General features: G+C 38.2%; 1 protein-coding gene across 3 annotated transcripts in view; it reads left to right on the forward strand.

Annotated features, from left to right (window-relative positions):
• The window catches only part of RTKN2 (rhotekin 2), a 36,683-nt gene extending 21,283 nt beyond the window's left edge, over positions 1 to 15,400 (forward strand). For all 3 annotated transcript variants that reach the window (XM_026122387.2, XM_026122408.2, XM_064513697.1), the window contains 3 exons: positions 5,903 to 6,068; positions 8,033 to 8,140; positions 9,657 to 15,400. In XM_026122387.2, the coding sequence (XP_025978172.2) occupies positions 5,903 to 6,068; positions 8,033 to 8,140; positions 9,657 to 10,189 (807 nt within the window). In that variant the 3' untranslated portion in view covers positions 10,190 to 15,400. The remainder of the gene's footprint in view (positions 1 to 5,902; positions 6,069 to 8,032; positions 8,141 to 9,656) is intronic.
• The last annotated feature ends 96 nt before the right edge of the window (positions 15,401 to 15,496 follow it).

The following is a 15,496-nucleotide window of genomic DNA, read 5'->3' on the forward strand; positions in this document are numbered from 1 at the left end:
TTTTGAAAGAAGCATTCCTGTCCTCCAGTCGCTTATTCTAGCTGCTGTGCTGCTTTATGCCAGGACATGCGTTAGGGCGGCTGACTGATGAATTGGACTAGGGAACTGATGTGGATTAAAATTAGCTTATCTGGGGGAAAGAGGAGGGTTGGATTTCAGCTATGGTTCCCTTTAATAGATTATCTTATCCAGTTCACTACATGGCTACAAAAACGTTTGTGTGGTTCAAGGAAGGAGATGGGGTAGGACTGGGAATTGGTACAGATGTAAAATAACAAAGAACAACTTCTTAAAACAGCAATATTGGCTTTTAGTGGCTTTAAAGTTTGTGGAAAATTATAATTGGATTCTTGCCTAGACTAAGGCTTATATATAAACCAAACCTATAAACCAGCGATAACTATGTGCCCTGTTTTTATTAGGACTTTGTTTTCATGTGTTAAATGTTTTCAGTCACCTTTTCAGTCACCTTCAGTCACTTTTAATTGCAGTAGTCTGTCGTACATCTACTTGTTTTCCAGTTGTTCACAGTATCAGTTGGGAAATGATAAACTTCAGCAAAATACAGTGACTAAATCCATATTTTAAAAAGCGACAGGAACATTTTTTAATACTATCTGTCTGGCTACCTCTCTAATCTTTCCTTGGAGGTCAGTGTTTTGGTTTATATCCTAGTTTTGCTTTTCTTTTCCTTTCAAAACAACCACATTCTACTAAAGTGTTTTGCTCCTCCAAGTTACCAATACACTTACAGTCTAAAATCCAGCTTAATAAGCTTTTACTAGGAGAAGGTCCATGTCTGCAGAATATCCTTCAAGATAACATGAATAAGGTATATAAATCATGTACCTTATACCATTTTATGAAAATGTCAGACTGTTGGAGAATAGCTATGAATCCTTACTCAATTTTAATTAAAAAAACCCACAATTTATAACATATTTGGATACTTTACTACTTAAACAGTTTCTCTTGGAAATAATTTAACACCAGTAGGTCTTTTTTTTTTTTTTTTTTTTGAAACTTTTATAGATTAAATGAAAGCAAACTAACCATGTGGGCTTGTCTACTACATGTTGTTATAGAAACGGCAATTTCAAAACCAAAGTTGAGATTTAACATCAACTCTGGATATTCTAACTAAAAATCTCTTCTAGCTGCATATGTGGCATTTTTATTTGTAATGTGAATCTGATCCTTAATATGTGATTGAAAGATACTTTCTGAAAAGTAATGAAATCATCTAGATTTATGAGAAACTATCCGGAACATATTCACACTGATAGACTTATCCCCCCCCCCCCCCCCCCGCTTTGGAATTAAGACCATCAAAGTCATTACTTCAGATGACTTTACTGCTACTGCTGTTGAGCAAGAATGTTTTAGGCTCCGCAGTTCCTGTTTTGCATGCATTACTATTATTGTTCCAACTAAATGTGATTATAACACATTATATTGCACAACAAAGTAGCAAAAGAGAAACAGTATTTTCTGCAGCAAAGAAAATTTGCTGGAATCCATTCTGCACATGAAATATTCCTTATGGACCAGTTCCTAAAATTTTAGATTTTCTTTGATTTGAAATGGGTAATAAAGGCCTTGCCTGCACACGATAGTTTAGCAATTGGTGCGTGTGCTAGTGGTTCATGTTATGAGCCAATCTCCCTGAGGGCCCTGCACCGTATTCAGACAAGTACTGGTGCTTTAACAGTAGTAGTCCTAAAATATTTGGTTTGTTTCCTCATAGGATGGGCAAGTAGTCGATGTCTTACTGGAAGTCCTGTTACAGTATCTTGATTTCTGCTGTGTTCATGAAAACTCCCCGTTTGCCTAGGCCCTGAGGCCAGCCCTGGGAAGGGCAGAGTTGCTCCTTCCCATCCATACTTTCTGACTACTGCGTAGGTGTGTGAACTTAGCTGTTCCCTATGCAGATGGTAGTAGATACCATTTCACTAAAGGGAGTACTGCACCCAGGATCTTTACAAGGATTCACAAAGAATCACAGGAAATTATGATTGCTACGTGAAAGTGAGCCTTGTCTGGAATAGAAGAGAGACAATCTTGTCTACCCCAGCTTGGTAACATAGGGGTGGGCTCCAGTCAGTATGAGCCTGGAGCAGAGGTGAGCGTGCCATGGCCAAAACAGATTGATCCAGGTATGAGACAGTGCAGGGTGGGACAGGAGATCCAGGACTTTGCTGCAGAAAGGGGACACACAAGCAGTGAAAAGAGCTGCCTCTATGAAAAATGAAGTCATCCCCATGCCAGGGAAAATTCCTTTGCTTGTGATGAGTCATCAAATATATCGGTTTGATTAAAAAAAAAAAAAAGGGTGGTGGGACTATGAGGTACTCTTAGGTAACAGCCTTTCAGAGACGACGCTTTGCATGTCCAAAGGGCCGGGCGCTGAATTGCGGCAGCCTACTCATGCTCACCAGGGACTGCTGACTGCTTTGAGCCTGTGTGCAGCGCGCGGTCACGAGGGAGCATGGGCAGTGACACAGGCACACGCCTGTAAATACATCTCTGTCGGACCCCGCTTCGCAGGGGCTCGTTCCTGTGAATTTACTCCACATCAACTATTATCAGGTGCCTCCTCTGCTTTCTCCTCCCCAGTCTCCTTCCGTTCAGTGTGTGTGTCAGGGAACTCCACCACTGGTGAACCGAGCACAGCTCTGATTATACTCATGCTCTGTGTAGTAAGGTCTTTTTCCCACTAGCTGGCTTAGGCAAGCCTTCACACATGTGAAAATATGTTGGAAAAGCACAGATTAGTTAAATGCTTCCAAATATCTCTAGTATCTCCTGTCACATTGTTCAATTTAGTTCTGCAATTGCTTGAAAGAGATTGTGGATTTGGGCAGGGGAAGCAGATATATCCACATCCCACATGGTGGACCTTGTAACACAAATGCTTAAATTGAGTGGTTATGAAACTATGCTTTATGGCTCCCTGGTGCTCCGCAGAATGCTGGCTGCTCACATAACGCCGTCTCCCTCTCCTGGATTTTAGCTGTTGCATTACACCGAAAATGACATAGCAATCCTAATATTGTTCTTCCAGATTATACTTACCACATTATACTTACCATCCAGTTGCTACATGGATGTTACATTAATACAAGTTCACAAAACAATGCAGATGAAAGGAGGAAATGTCCACAGCTAATCTGTGGATTCAGTTTTATGTATTAAATGTTTGAAAGACATAATTTTAAATTTAACCGTATTTCCCTACTTGCTTAAAACAAATCCCATGGAAATTGTTGACATTACAGCAAAAACCAGCACATGAACAGATTATGTTTTGTTTCCAATGCTGTTTTATTTCTTGGTTTATTTTTAGTAGTAAAATCATAAATGAAGTTTGTTATACATTATTTGGTTTGTTTAATCTTAAAATGGATGCACAGAACTGGATTTTAGGCTATTCAGTATTTGTCTGAAGAAGTATAATTTGTTTTGATGTCTTGAAACGATCTTTATAAACACACTACTCCTCAGTTTGTCAGGATTGGCTTAGCAGGAAAGTGCTGAACCTCAGGAACAGAAAGATTCCCTTTTTTTCCCTGTTAACTCTGCTTAACAGATGACCTTTCCAGAAGAGTGCTGTCAGGCAAAGAGAATTTTTGATGTGAGGGCAAAGGTAGAGAGGAAGGTTCCTATTTATATTATATGAAAAAAATCTGTCGTTTCCCCTTTTGTGCTTTCCCCACTTTCAAAAAAAAAAAAAAAAATCTTTTTGCATATAGGACGTAACACCGCCTTCAGCCTCCCAAAAGGAGTCACTTCAGTTCTTCAAGATTAAACAGTAGAGAAAACTGCAGTCAACTGACTGTCCTGGTCTTTGCAATAGCTGTAGCAGAGTTGGTTCAGTTCTCTGTAAGACTGTGGAAGGTTAGACACTATTATAACATGGTAGCTTAAGACGCTTTAGCTTTAATGAAACTGGGCCTGTAGTGTAATTCACCTAAGCTTGGTAAATTCATCACCCCATTACTGTAATGGTATCTTGTATCACTTCTTAAATATTCAAGGGTCAGGTATAGATTGTTGCTTGAGAATTTATCTCCTTTGAATAGTAACGTATTTGTGGGGTAAAACCTGCAGCAAACATCATTACATAAACTTCTGTGTATAGTATGCTTGAAGTTCTTACCTGTCAAATGTTAATCTATTTGATTTAATTTTTTGCTGGTATCTATGGTTACCTGAGTTAATGGGATATAGAGCACTTATGGATGAATTACTTCATATCCTATTTTTAGACAGAAGAATTTAAATGAGCATATCCATCAGATATGCTACAAGCAGCTGTTAGTATTTCAAGCGGTTACTTCAGTAATGCATTTAAAATCTGGGGAATGTTCTGTAAAATAATTTTTGTTTTTCTGAGTATCAGAACTAGGCTTATCCCCATGGGATCCAATGTGTAAACTTAATTTCTGTAGGTGTATATTTGACATTTGCAGCAGATGTTTGACATTTGGTGGAATTGAGTTGTGTAAAAAGGAACATGGTCGGTATGTCTCCACTGCATTTTGAGGCACGCCTGGAGGCCTCCCTTGAGTCAGATTCCCTGTCCCTCCAGGCAGGAAATACTCCACCGCAATCCCGGCTGTAGCGTAGCCTCGGGGGCTCCCCGGCTGCCCGTCCGGGCGCTGGGCTGCTCCCCGTGCAGAGCGCGGGGCAGCTGGGAGCATGGTGCTCCCCTGCACGTTCCCAAAACTCTCCTTTAAGAGCAGTGTTGTGACAGCCCACTGCTTGCTCAGTCAGTCTGAAATGCAGTTGCAAAGATATTTTAAGGGGCTCTGCTTTTACTTTTGTAGATAAAGTTCTGTTAATTACCTTATTTTCACTTCACTGTCAGTGTTGTAACAAGCAATAGTGTTATTTAGCTTTGTTCTGGAAAATTTTTCAGTTGTGTTTTATAAAACTTTTACTAAAATCTTTCAGTATCTTACACAAAATATTTTTTTTCATTCAATTAGGGATAATTTTGTATTGTAGTGTTATTTTGTATTGTAGTAATTCCATAATGGAGAAACTAGATATTATAAAAATACCACTGGATCCAGTCTAGATGATAAAATCAGCTGAACCATGTACCTGAACAGAAGGGACACCCTTGGCTGTAGCAGTGCTGCTACATAATTCTAGGTCCTTCTTCACTTTACCTGAAAAAATTTGATTTACTTATGGTATACTTGTCATATATATACGTTTCTATACATCTCTCTCTAAATAAGACAAAACCAAAATGTTTATTTTGAAATAAAAAATAGTCTTTTTGCTATTACAGCAAAGTGTTATTTTCATGTTGGGAATTCATTCTGGTAGACCTTTATGGGTAACTACTACAAATGCTCCTTTACATGTGGACAAGATAAGTTTCTTTTTAAAAATTCCAGTCATTGCAGTATTAGCAAAATGCCAATTGACTGAAATGAATGTAAAAAAGTTTAGAATATATCTGAGAAAACAAACAATGGCTCACAGAAGTATGGTAGGGGACCTAGTAATAGCTATAAAAATGTGGTTGACCAGATTAAGATTTCAGAGAAAAGGAGCTGCTTGCTGTTATTTTAGATTACTTGCCGAACTATTCTGAAGAAAGATGAACTCTGTGAGGTGCACTAGTGAAGGCAAGGGAAGAGGAACCGTAAAATGTACAGTCTATAATGTATAACTATAGTGCAGTAACTCTGTTCTGTTCCCTTATTTTTCATATATTAGTTAATTTTTAATTCTGACTTCAGGGGTGTGGGTTGTTTTTTGGAAATTAACCTGGATTAGATAAACAGCCAAATGATACCTCCATTTATGCTGTTGCTGGGCCTAAGGTGATATGAATGTAGAGCTGAAGCAGTAACTCATTACCACAGCTTGTTGTCATTCTTAGGAAACGAGAATTCGAGCTGTGGATAAGGACTCCAAGAAAAGAACTAATAATTTTTCTGTTATCAACCCTGTGTCTGGAGAAGCTGTGACTCAACTTTTTGCTACTGACAGTAGGGAAGAACTTCGTAAGTGGATGGAGGCTTTCTGGCAGCACTTTTATGATCTGAGTAAGTAAGCAAGCAGTTCTGGCAACGTGCCCTTCAAGTGTGGGATGTTATGTAACATCAAAGGAAACTTTGAACAATTTCAATTGGAATTGCCTCATAATCCTTTGTTTGCAATCATGAGAAGAAAAATGTTCTTTGGGTATTATTGAGTGATGATCTGAGCCACTGGAAGGCAAATATTTGACTAAACCAGTGGCCACATGTTCAGTTTGGGGATTTGCAGGAAACCAGAATCAAACTAGGTCCACCTATTCTCAGATGAGCTTGGTCTGTTTTAGCAGTGTTCTAGGGTTTTTTTATGTTCAACTCTCCCCATCGCTTCCTCCTCAGTAAGTAGGAAGAGTCTGTCTCTGCCTATGCGTCCTACCAGCGGTGTGTTGGTTTTGTGAGATTCTGAAGTGTGAAACTTTGGGGCATGGAAGCGTTACTGGAAAGTGAGGATGCTGGATTCCTGCATGACCTCTTAAGAGTTATTTGGGGCCTTGGCAAAAAAGAAGGTTCAGTCTGCTCTTGCAAACAGGTACATGGATGTGCGATTTTCTTGCTCAGCAGCATTATGGATGAATTAAACTGTCACAATTACAATAGGGATTACCTGATTCTGTTGGTAATGCCAGGATTCTGGTACCCCTGGCCAGAGGGGAATACCCCCAGCTAGCCACACTACAGTCCAGTCATGCAAGTACACTCAGCTTGCTTGAAGCTGCTAAAAGTAGTAGCTGAGGCTTTATGGCAGATGAGATAAGATAAACTGATGCACTCATCCCTTGTTCCTCCCCCCCCATGCTAAAATGCTTTGGGGTCTTCACTATTCTTACATGAGATAAATTCATTTGTTAATTTAAGACAGTGAAATGGTTCTGAAGCAGTGTGCTATGTTGCTTAATGACCAAATATTAATTCTATGAACTATATAGAGAGATTAATTTGTCTTTGTCTTTTTCCTATATTTTAGTAGTTTGACTCAGGTTTATTAAGAATAGAGAACAACTGTCAGTTATTATGCCATCACTGACAGAGTACAGTTGGTGCCTGATAGTCATTTTCATCAGGTCAGAAAAAGAGAACCAGGTCAATGCATGAAATATGTGGGTTTAATCAGAGGCCACACCAATTAAATCAGTGAACTGAGGCTGTGGAAACTGGGTATTGTAGTTTGTATTTCTTCTTTTAACTCCGAGTTACGAGAAAAGGTTCTATCAATTAAAGAAATACAATAAGCAAAACTAGGACATCCTCTTTAAATTACCTGTGGAGTGGGGTAAAAGAACTACTTTTTATTCATTATAGATAAAATATCCATGGATTTTTTGGAGACATTTTCCTTAGGTGCAGAAAAACATGGGTCACTTGGCATTTAAATGCCTTTTTTTCTTCAGTGGTTCTAAAATTCTCTTAAAATTAATGCACTCAGAAAACTTGGAGTGATGGGAATGAACAAAGCAATTTTACCGTGTCTTGTTTTCCTTAAGGTCAAAATCTATTAATGGAAAAAGGTTTCCTTGTCTTCTAAAAGATAGAGATGTGTTATCCTCTATTAAAGACAGAACTGTGTCTTTACTGTAACAGCTGTGTAACACTGAGCTTGCTGTATATTGGAGTTTGTCTCCTGATAACTTTATGAAGCTTCCTTACCTTAAATTATGACTTTTTTTAAAATTCTTTTTTTTTCCTGATGAATTTGTACTGAGTTTGGGGATTTGAAAGCAAATTATGATATTCACTCTTTGTAGTATAATAGTACTGGTAGGATGCTTAAATTAAAGATAGCTTATGACCCTTGTGCTAAAAACTGGAAAGAGTTCAAAGTTGAAAACACAGTACTTCCTGAGCATTCCTACTAAAAAGTAAATGCTTACTGTTAGCATTGCTTTGCAGATAGTTTCCTAACACAGCCTAACAATTTCAGTTTTTTTCAAGCCAAAGTGTGTAAGTTCCACTCATTGTTCTCTGTTCTCTCTCAGGCCAGTGGAAACATTGTTGTGAAGAACTTATGAAAATTGAGATTATGTCACCACGGAAACCACCTTTGTTCCTGACAAAAGAGGCAACCTCCGTCTATCATGATATGAGTAAGTGGGATTTGTCTTTTCAAGTTGCAGGGTAACAGAAATAACATTGTCTGTATTCAGATGGCTTCTGGTGTTGATGCTGAAACACAGTTTTTCAAGGGCAATTCAGACAATGAAACAGCAACATAATTGCATACCAAGGAGTTCACCTTAAATCTGCATTTGTAATAGCAGCAGTAATTAATGTGTTTTTATAGCTTGAACCAAAAAATCTGCAATCTGAACTGTAATTAGGGAGCCCCGAACACATTCAAAAAAGCTGTCATTAGAAATAAACACTCACTGAAAGAGTAGTATAAAGCTCAGGGGATGCAAGATAAAACAGTCCAGTCTGCCAACCAATAATGTTTTTAACTAGTTGCATGAAATTAAGTTTCTGGTTTTAAAGCTATATAAAGGCTTACCTAATATAACTTACCTAATTGTTTGGTCTTTGGTAATGATGCTGAAAAATACGCTCAGAAAGTCTATCTAGCATGAATTTGAGACTTCTACTTTTGTAGAGCAAAATGCTATGCAGCGGGATTATTTTAATAGTTTCATTACAGAAATAATATTTACAGACTAGAAAAGTAGGTCACTTTGTTTTAATGGATCCGATGCAGTGTTGGCTGAAAAACACTGTACAAGTATAAATGCCTGACTGCTTGCTGCTTGAGACTGGAGTTGTAAAGATGCTCAAAATGCCATGTGGGTCATCGCGTTACAGTGCATCAGAGCACTGAACAGTCAAAAAAAATCCTATCTGAGCTAGGAATGTAGAGCAGAGAGGCAGTAAATCAACTATACAGAAGTTCTTGGAAGGTAATATGAAACGTTGTAGCATAATTCTGCTCATACTTAAACATGTCAGTGAAGAACACACATTCCGTGTCGCTCTTAATATACCATTTTTTTTCCTGATTCTTTTTAATATTCATAAGGAAAAAGCCCAGTATTTGTATGTTTAAAAATGTGTTAAAAATCACCAGTGCATGGCCTGCAACAGAAAAGATACTGCTGCTGTTTTAGGGGGTAGGTATTACTGCTATATACATGGAAAACTCAACATGAGAAAGAAATAGGTAAGGCAGTCTCAAAGCACATAAAGAAAAAAAGACATATGTAAAGATGTCCCATTCTCTGCAGGCTGGAGGCACAAGAGTATTTAGTCAGATTTTGACACTGGCCTTCCATGAAACGAGATGTTCAAAGTACTGTACAACAAAATAATATCTAAAATATGTATGTAGCTTTCCTAGCAGTACATTATTTTTTCTACTTTCTACTTGGAATGAAGTATCCACGCCTATCCTGTTGCCTCAATGCCAGCTGTCATGAAAACAGTTGACTCCGTGACCTCAGTTCTCTCTATGCAGCGTATGTAATCTTTTCCATTTCTTCCACTCTTAATACTAGTCCAGGCTTCATGGGACATACTCAACACAGTTCTGTATTCAGAATAGCAATAATGAAATAGATAGGAGAAAAATTATTGGTGGCATTTAAGTTTAATAGCTGTCCCTTAAAATTACAGGCACTGATTCTCCAGTGAAACACAAGGGCTTAGCTGATATCATACAAAGAAAAATTGGAGAGAGTGGCAGCGAGTTCCTGCTTGGCCAGCAAAAGGAGTCTGCATCTTCCTTATGGGCCTCGCTCTTTGATGGGTCTCATGAGATGGTAGTGCAGAAAAACCTGCATCCAGGCACAAAAAGTAAGACTGTAAGTCCTAATGATGGCCGTGGAAAGAAAAGAAGAGCTCCACCTCCACCATCTGATAAATCACCATACAGTGCAAAAGCACAGGTGAACACAGAGCAACTGGGCAAAGAAAACTGGGAGAAGTCTGGCAGTAAGAGTTCTGATTCAGAGTTATCTACCATAATGCAACAGAGACCCACTGCTGCTCCTCGCAAGCTTGGTCCTTGTAGAAAAAGCAGTTTAACTGACCACGGAAATTCCATTTCACTGGTTACTGAGACAGAGTCTGAAACCAAAACGGTACCAGCCCCTAGAGAGAAATCCATCAAAGTAATGCTGGACCCTAGATCCTGGCTGCAGCCATAGATGTATCAGTTAGCTAGGAAGAGTCCCTGGAACTTTAAGTTTCTCAGCCTTATACTGTAATTCTCAAGAATTAAAATAGATTTTAGCATATAGCTTGTAAATATGGAGGCTAAAGCTTTCTTCTTTTAACCATGGTACTACTACTAGCTGTAGTCTCAGCTGTACTCATGACTGCTGACATCAAAATGCACTAGTAACAGGGGCGTAGGGGTATGGGAGTAGGAAGTATCTCTAGCTGAAGTAACAGTGCTACTGCTGAACACAGTGGTTCAGTACTCTGTCCCTGAGAAATGGGCAGCAATCAAGTGTATCTGTCCCTGCACCAGGGCTAGCACTGCCTTCTTGCCTATCCCCCTGCCTCTCCCATACGCAGCTCCTCAGACTAGTTAAACTGGGAATTTCACACACATTCAGCACAGATCTTGCAAGGCTGATTTTCTTGGGCTCCACAGCTGACTTCACCCCAAATCTCTTAGATCCCTGTTTGAGAATCACTGCTCATAATATAGTATACTGTGAAAAGTTATTCTGCACTTCTCAATGATTCTGTAACTGTCACTTTTTGAAACTGTTCTATCAGTTTAGCTTGGAATCTACTAGGTTCTTCATGGTACATAGGCTGTCTGAATGGACACAGATTATCTGTGTCTGCGAAAGAATGGAATCAGTCACTGCTATTTATTTTGGATGCAAACATATTTAAAAATAGTACTATGAACACCTCTTTAGGATTTCATTCTTAATGTCATTTTTCTGACTAATGGTGCTCTTGCAGCATAGCTTCTTCATGGAACATCTCTGCTGTTCCTGGTAGATAAATGGTTTGCCAACATGGCCACGTTGCTGGTATACAGTTTTTTCCCCCCACTAGTTCTCTCTGAAATAACAGAGAATAGATACTTCAGGTGAAAATACTGAACTTGGAGATTCCTACATCAGACTGTTTCACTCCTTCTGCAAGAAGCATGGGTTATTATCATTCCTGGGGCAGCTGCAAAGCATCTACAGCATATAGGAAAGAGTCTGTTCTCCTGGACCCACAGCTTAAATATCCAACCCTTTTCCTGGATGATGCGTTTCTCTCAGACACTGGAACTTATACAAGAGCAAAGGTCTGCTTGCAGACCTCCCTCTAGAGCCTTGCTATTCAGTCCTGTGTTGAGAGAGTCAGCAACTGTATACATACAGTTCATTAATTTTTTTCCTAAAGTACAAAGGGCTTTGGGAGCTTTACCATTTCTCCGGAAGATATTTTGAGCATGGTTGGTTTGCTTGGTTTTTGTCTACTGATAAACTCTTGGCTGCACAGTTGTAAAGATTATCTGCTGAATTCCCTCAGTAGTTCACTGGCTATTCGGGATGGGGCCTGAGATGCATTTACAAATCCCTTTGCAGGATTAGAGCCCTTGGTTTTTAGAATGTCCTTGTTCATTCGTCATTTAATCATGCTACATTTTTCCCTCTGAAACAACCATAATTATTTTTGCAACAAATCATGCTGTTACTTAAGTGGATGGTTTGTGAATGGTTTATAAATAGGAACAGAAAAACTGAAGACTAACTACATGATTTTGTAAATTAGACAGAGTCAACTAAGTGGACTGTGCAACGCTGAACAAGAAATAGGAAAAACAAACGGGGGGGGGAGGCCTTTTTTTCCAAGATGTACCTGCAGTTTATTTAGCTTTAAATCTAGTTTTAAATGATACTGTACTCTGAAAAGAAAAAGGACCTTTTCTTGACAAATCACCTCCATTTATTTGCTATATTTCAAAATAAATCTCATAAATATATAAGGCAAGAAGACAACATAATGAGGATGTATTCTGAAATTCAACAGGCCACTGAATTTCAACGAGCAGTTTCTCTATTAAATTCAGTAGCTTTGTTTTGAATTGCAGCAAGCGTATTTTAGGAAGGCATTTAATATTAATTTAAAGACTTCAAGTGATGAGAATTCACCCATATCTCCTCAATAAGCTGTTGCAATGGTTAATGACCCCAGGTACATTTTTCACTTGACTTTCTATTTGCATTTCAAGCTCCACCTTAAGTTATTTTGGTCTTATTATGCCGTTGATTGCTTATATTGATCTCTATAGTATCAACTTTTCTAATTGCCTGTGTGTAGTTATAAATCATGATTATGTCCCTTTTAACCTTTTCTCTGGTAAGATGTACTGAATTCCTTAACTTTCCTATTGCAGTGAATTTTATTCAAGACTAATCTTCACATTCTTCTACTTATGTATTATTTTTAAATATGACATCTGAATTAGATGCAACAAGTCAATAGTGTGGACCCCCCCCCCCCCCCCAATCAGGACCATATAGAATCATAATGTGATCTTCTTATTCTGCTTAATACCACCCCACACACTTTTTTCCCCCAAAATCACATTAACCCTTTTTTGCAGGAGCATTGCCTTGGTTGCTGACTCTTATGGCTCAAGTCCTGTTCAGAGTCTTTCAAGCATGTCAGACAGCATCCTCTTATTATCATACTTTTTTCTTAGAAATTCACACTGTATTTTACCAGCATTAAAATACTGCGTATGAAGTGATCCAGACTGCTCCGTGTAAGTGACCTGTCCTCATTCTTTACTACACCAGCTGTCTGCATATCCTTTGCAAATTTACTGCAAGTGATTTTTACAGTTTCTTCCAGATCATTGATTTTTAAAATTGAATGCAAGGCAAGGTTTGTAGAGGGAGGTGATAAGTTTTTATTAGACCAGTGACATAGCTGAGAAGGTAGGGAAAAGCAAAGAGACCGTCTGTCTTTTTTTTTTTTCTTTTTTTTTCCCCCTGAATCTTTAAAAAAGTTAAGGTAGAAATTCTAGGACAAACATCTATACCTGCTGATTTCCTATTAATATTGCATTCTGAAATTAGTTTGCCTCTTTCCAACATGGCATTCCATGCTGAGTTTATCTAGTATTGCTATTTTTAATGAAAATGTTATGTCCATCTGGTTTCCGCAAGGTGACTTAGGATTCTTAAGACTAACACCTCAATGCATGTGTCTTTACAAGGCAATCTTATTATATCAAAGAGAAAAATGCAGCCCGTTACTCAAGACCTATTTGCCATGAAGCTGTGTTGACTGACATCATTGTATTTCTGTCCTTAAATTAGTCTCATATCAGCCATTTCACTGTATTGCCCAAATCACCACCAAGCAAACTGGGCCACTAATATTACCCTGATCCCAAGGACAACAATGTTGTTCTTGCAGTCCTGTGAAATATCATTACTGTTTTAAGATTTGTTAAAATAATTCCAAATTTAGGCTCCTACAGCCAGAAAGGGCTTTTCACTATTGAATCTAGTTTCTATTATTTTAAGTAACTGCACTATATAATCTCTATTAAGAAGCATCAGTCAACTTCAGGTTTTAATATTTATTAAATCTTTCTTTCCTTATGTATGTATTGCCTTTTATTATTGCTTTTGCACTGTCTGTTAAAGAGCCTGGTTTAACTGATTAAAAACCGCAGGCCACCAGCAAACTTTGAACATAGCAATACAATAAAGTCAGTTCTAGGGAATACGTTTGTACTCAGCTTTTGTCTGCTCAAGAGAACATAATTTTAGAAATAAAACAGAACAATTTTTAATAGCATAATTAGAAGATGTAGCTGTGAGAAAAAAACCAGGAATTTTTTGGCTTTCCTCTATAGTGACAAATTCTAATACTTTATTATTGACACTGGTCCCCTTCTTATGGTTACACAGGCTTGTTCAGAGATTAGAACTCTTATCTGTTTTTTCCCCCTCACGTTTTCCTGACTATGAGGATGAATATTCAAAACAAGAATACAGCTAATAAACTGCTTGTACCCATAGGAGAAGGACAGCTATGGCACAGTGTGATCTTTTAGGGAAGGTTGGTACAGTGACACTTCAGACTTTGCACTGATTCATTTCCCAGGCTGTTGGTTTTAAGGATGTGGCCCAAGGCAACTGCTGAAGCCTGTCTGTCGGTGCTGTGTGGGGCTGGGGTAGTTGTAAACCTTCATCTTTCATAAGGGAGGTGAGGGGAAATCTTGAGGGAGAAAATACGGCCAGAGGGTTAGAATGCAGGCTATTCCTTAAGGGACATGGTGGAAACCTTTTATCTACTGCTTCTGGGTACTAAAAGAGAAGGTACCAACTAAGCCATCTGATCAGTTACACTCAGTCATGAGCACGCTTTCATTTCATGACTCAAACAAAATAGCAGGAATCAAAAAAAAGTAATTTGATTGACATCTGTAATCAAACAGTGCAGCAATATGCAATAAGTCACAAAGGAATAAGGTGCTATTAGCCAGCCTCCTGCTGTAACGAGGCTTGTAAGACAGCAAGAAGCCTGTGGTTTCTTCCCAGTCCTTGCAGCTCCCTTACCCTGTATTCCCATTTGTGCAGGCAAGTCAGTGTGCTGCTGTCTCGCTGTGGAGTCTCAGGAAAAATAGCCTTTCTTTAGGGATATTACACCTTTAATGAACAGCTCAAACTTTGAATGTAGCACAGTGAAGACAGTGGTGGCTTTGTGCTTCTTGTTCATCTCCTACTGCTGAACTATGCATGTGATGAGGTACTTTTCTGAGGAACATGGCAAGCCCACTCTTAAAATTGAAGCTTGTTCTCCACTAGAATGCATTAATTTCTGCTTCGAATCAATTAGGTAGTGAGGTTGCAGTCTTGCAGTACAGACAAGAGTCAACCTGAACTCTTCTTCTAGAAAAGTATGACATATAAGCAATTGCTAATCCACAATTTAGCTGAACAATTTCACAAAACATGAACAGCTTCTTACTGCAACTTTCGAAATACTGGCTGAACAAACAGCCAATTTGTTGACTTAGCATAGTAACTTTATATATTGCATCTAATGTCTTTAGCTATTCTGTTTGTCTTGGGATGGTAGGGGTACATTGTGCAATTTTAAGTAATGTAACGTTTACATTTTTACTTCTACTGTCATTTTACTTTTTTCTATAGTAATTGTATTAGTGGTTATTTTATGGTGGTTTATACATATTTTGAAATACTGTCCTAGTATGCAGAGTTGATTCATAATTAATGTAGGTTGCCTTAACTGAAAAATGCAGCTTTGGAAACCGATGTACTATGAAATGTTAGAAAAGAAGTCTTTATTTTTTGCTGTGAATGTTCTGTGTTTCATTTAACATGTGCAAATGAAATTAAAATGTTTCTAGAATAAAATGTTTTTGAAGTAGTTTTCTTTAATCCTAAAACTACATTAAGCTTTAGTCCTGTTTATAAACTATTGTTATAGCTGATGTAACATCTGGGAACTTA

Source organism: Dromaius novaehollandiae, chromosome 6 (assembly GCF_036370855.1).
Source record: "Dromaius novaehollandiae isolate bDroNov1 chromosome 6, bDroNov1.hap1, whole genome shotgun sequence".
Lineage (NCBI taxonomy): Eukaryota > Metazoa > Chordata > Aves > Casuariiformes > Dromaiidae > Dromaius > Dromaius novaehollandiae.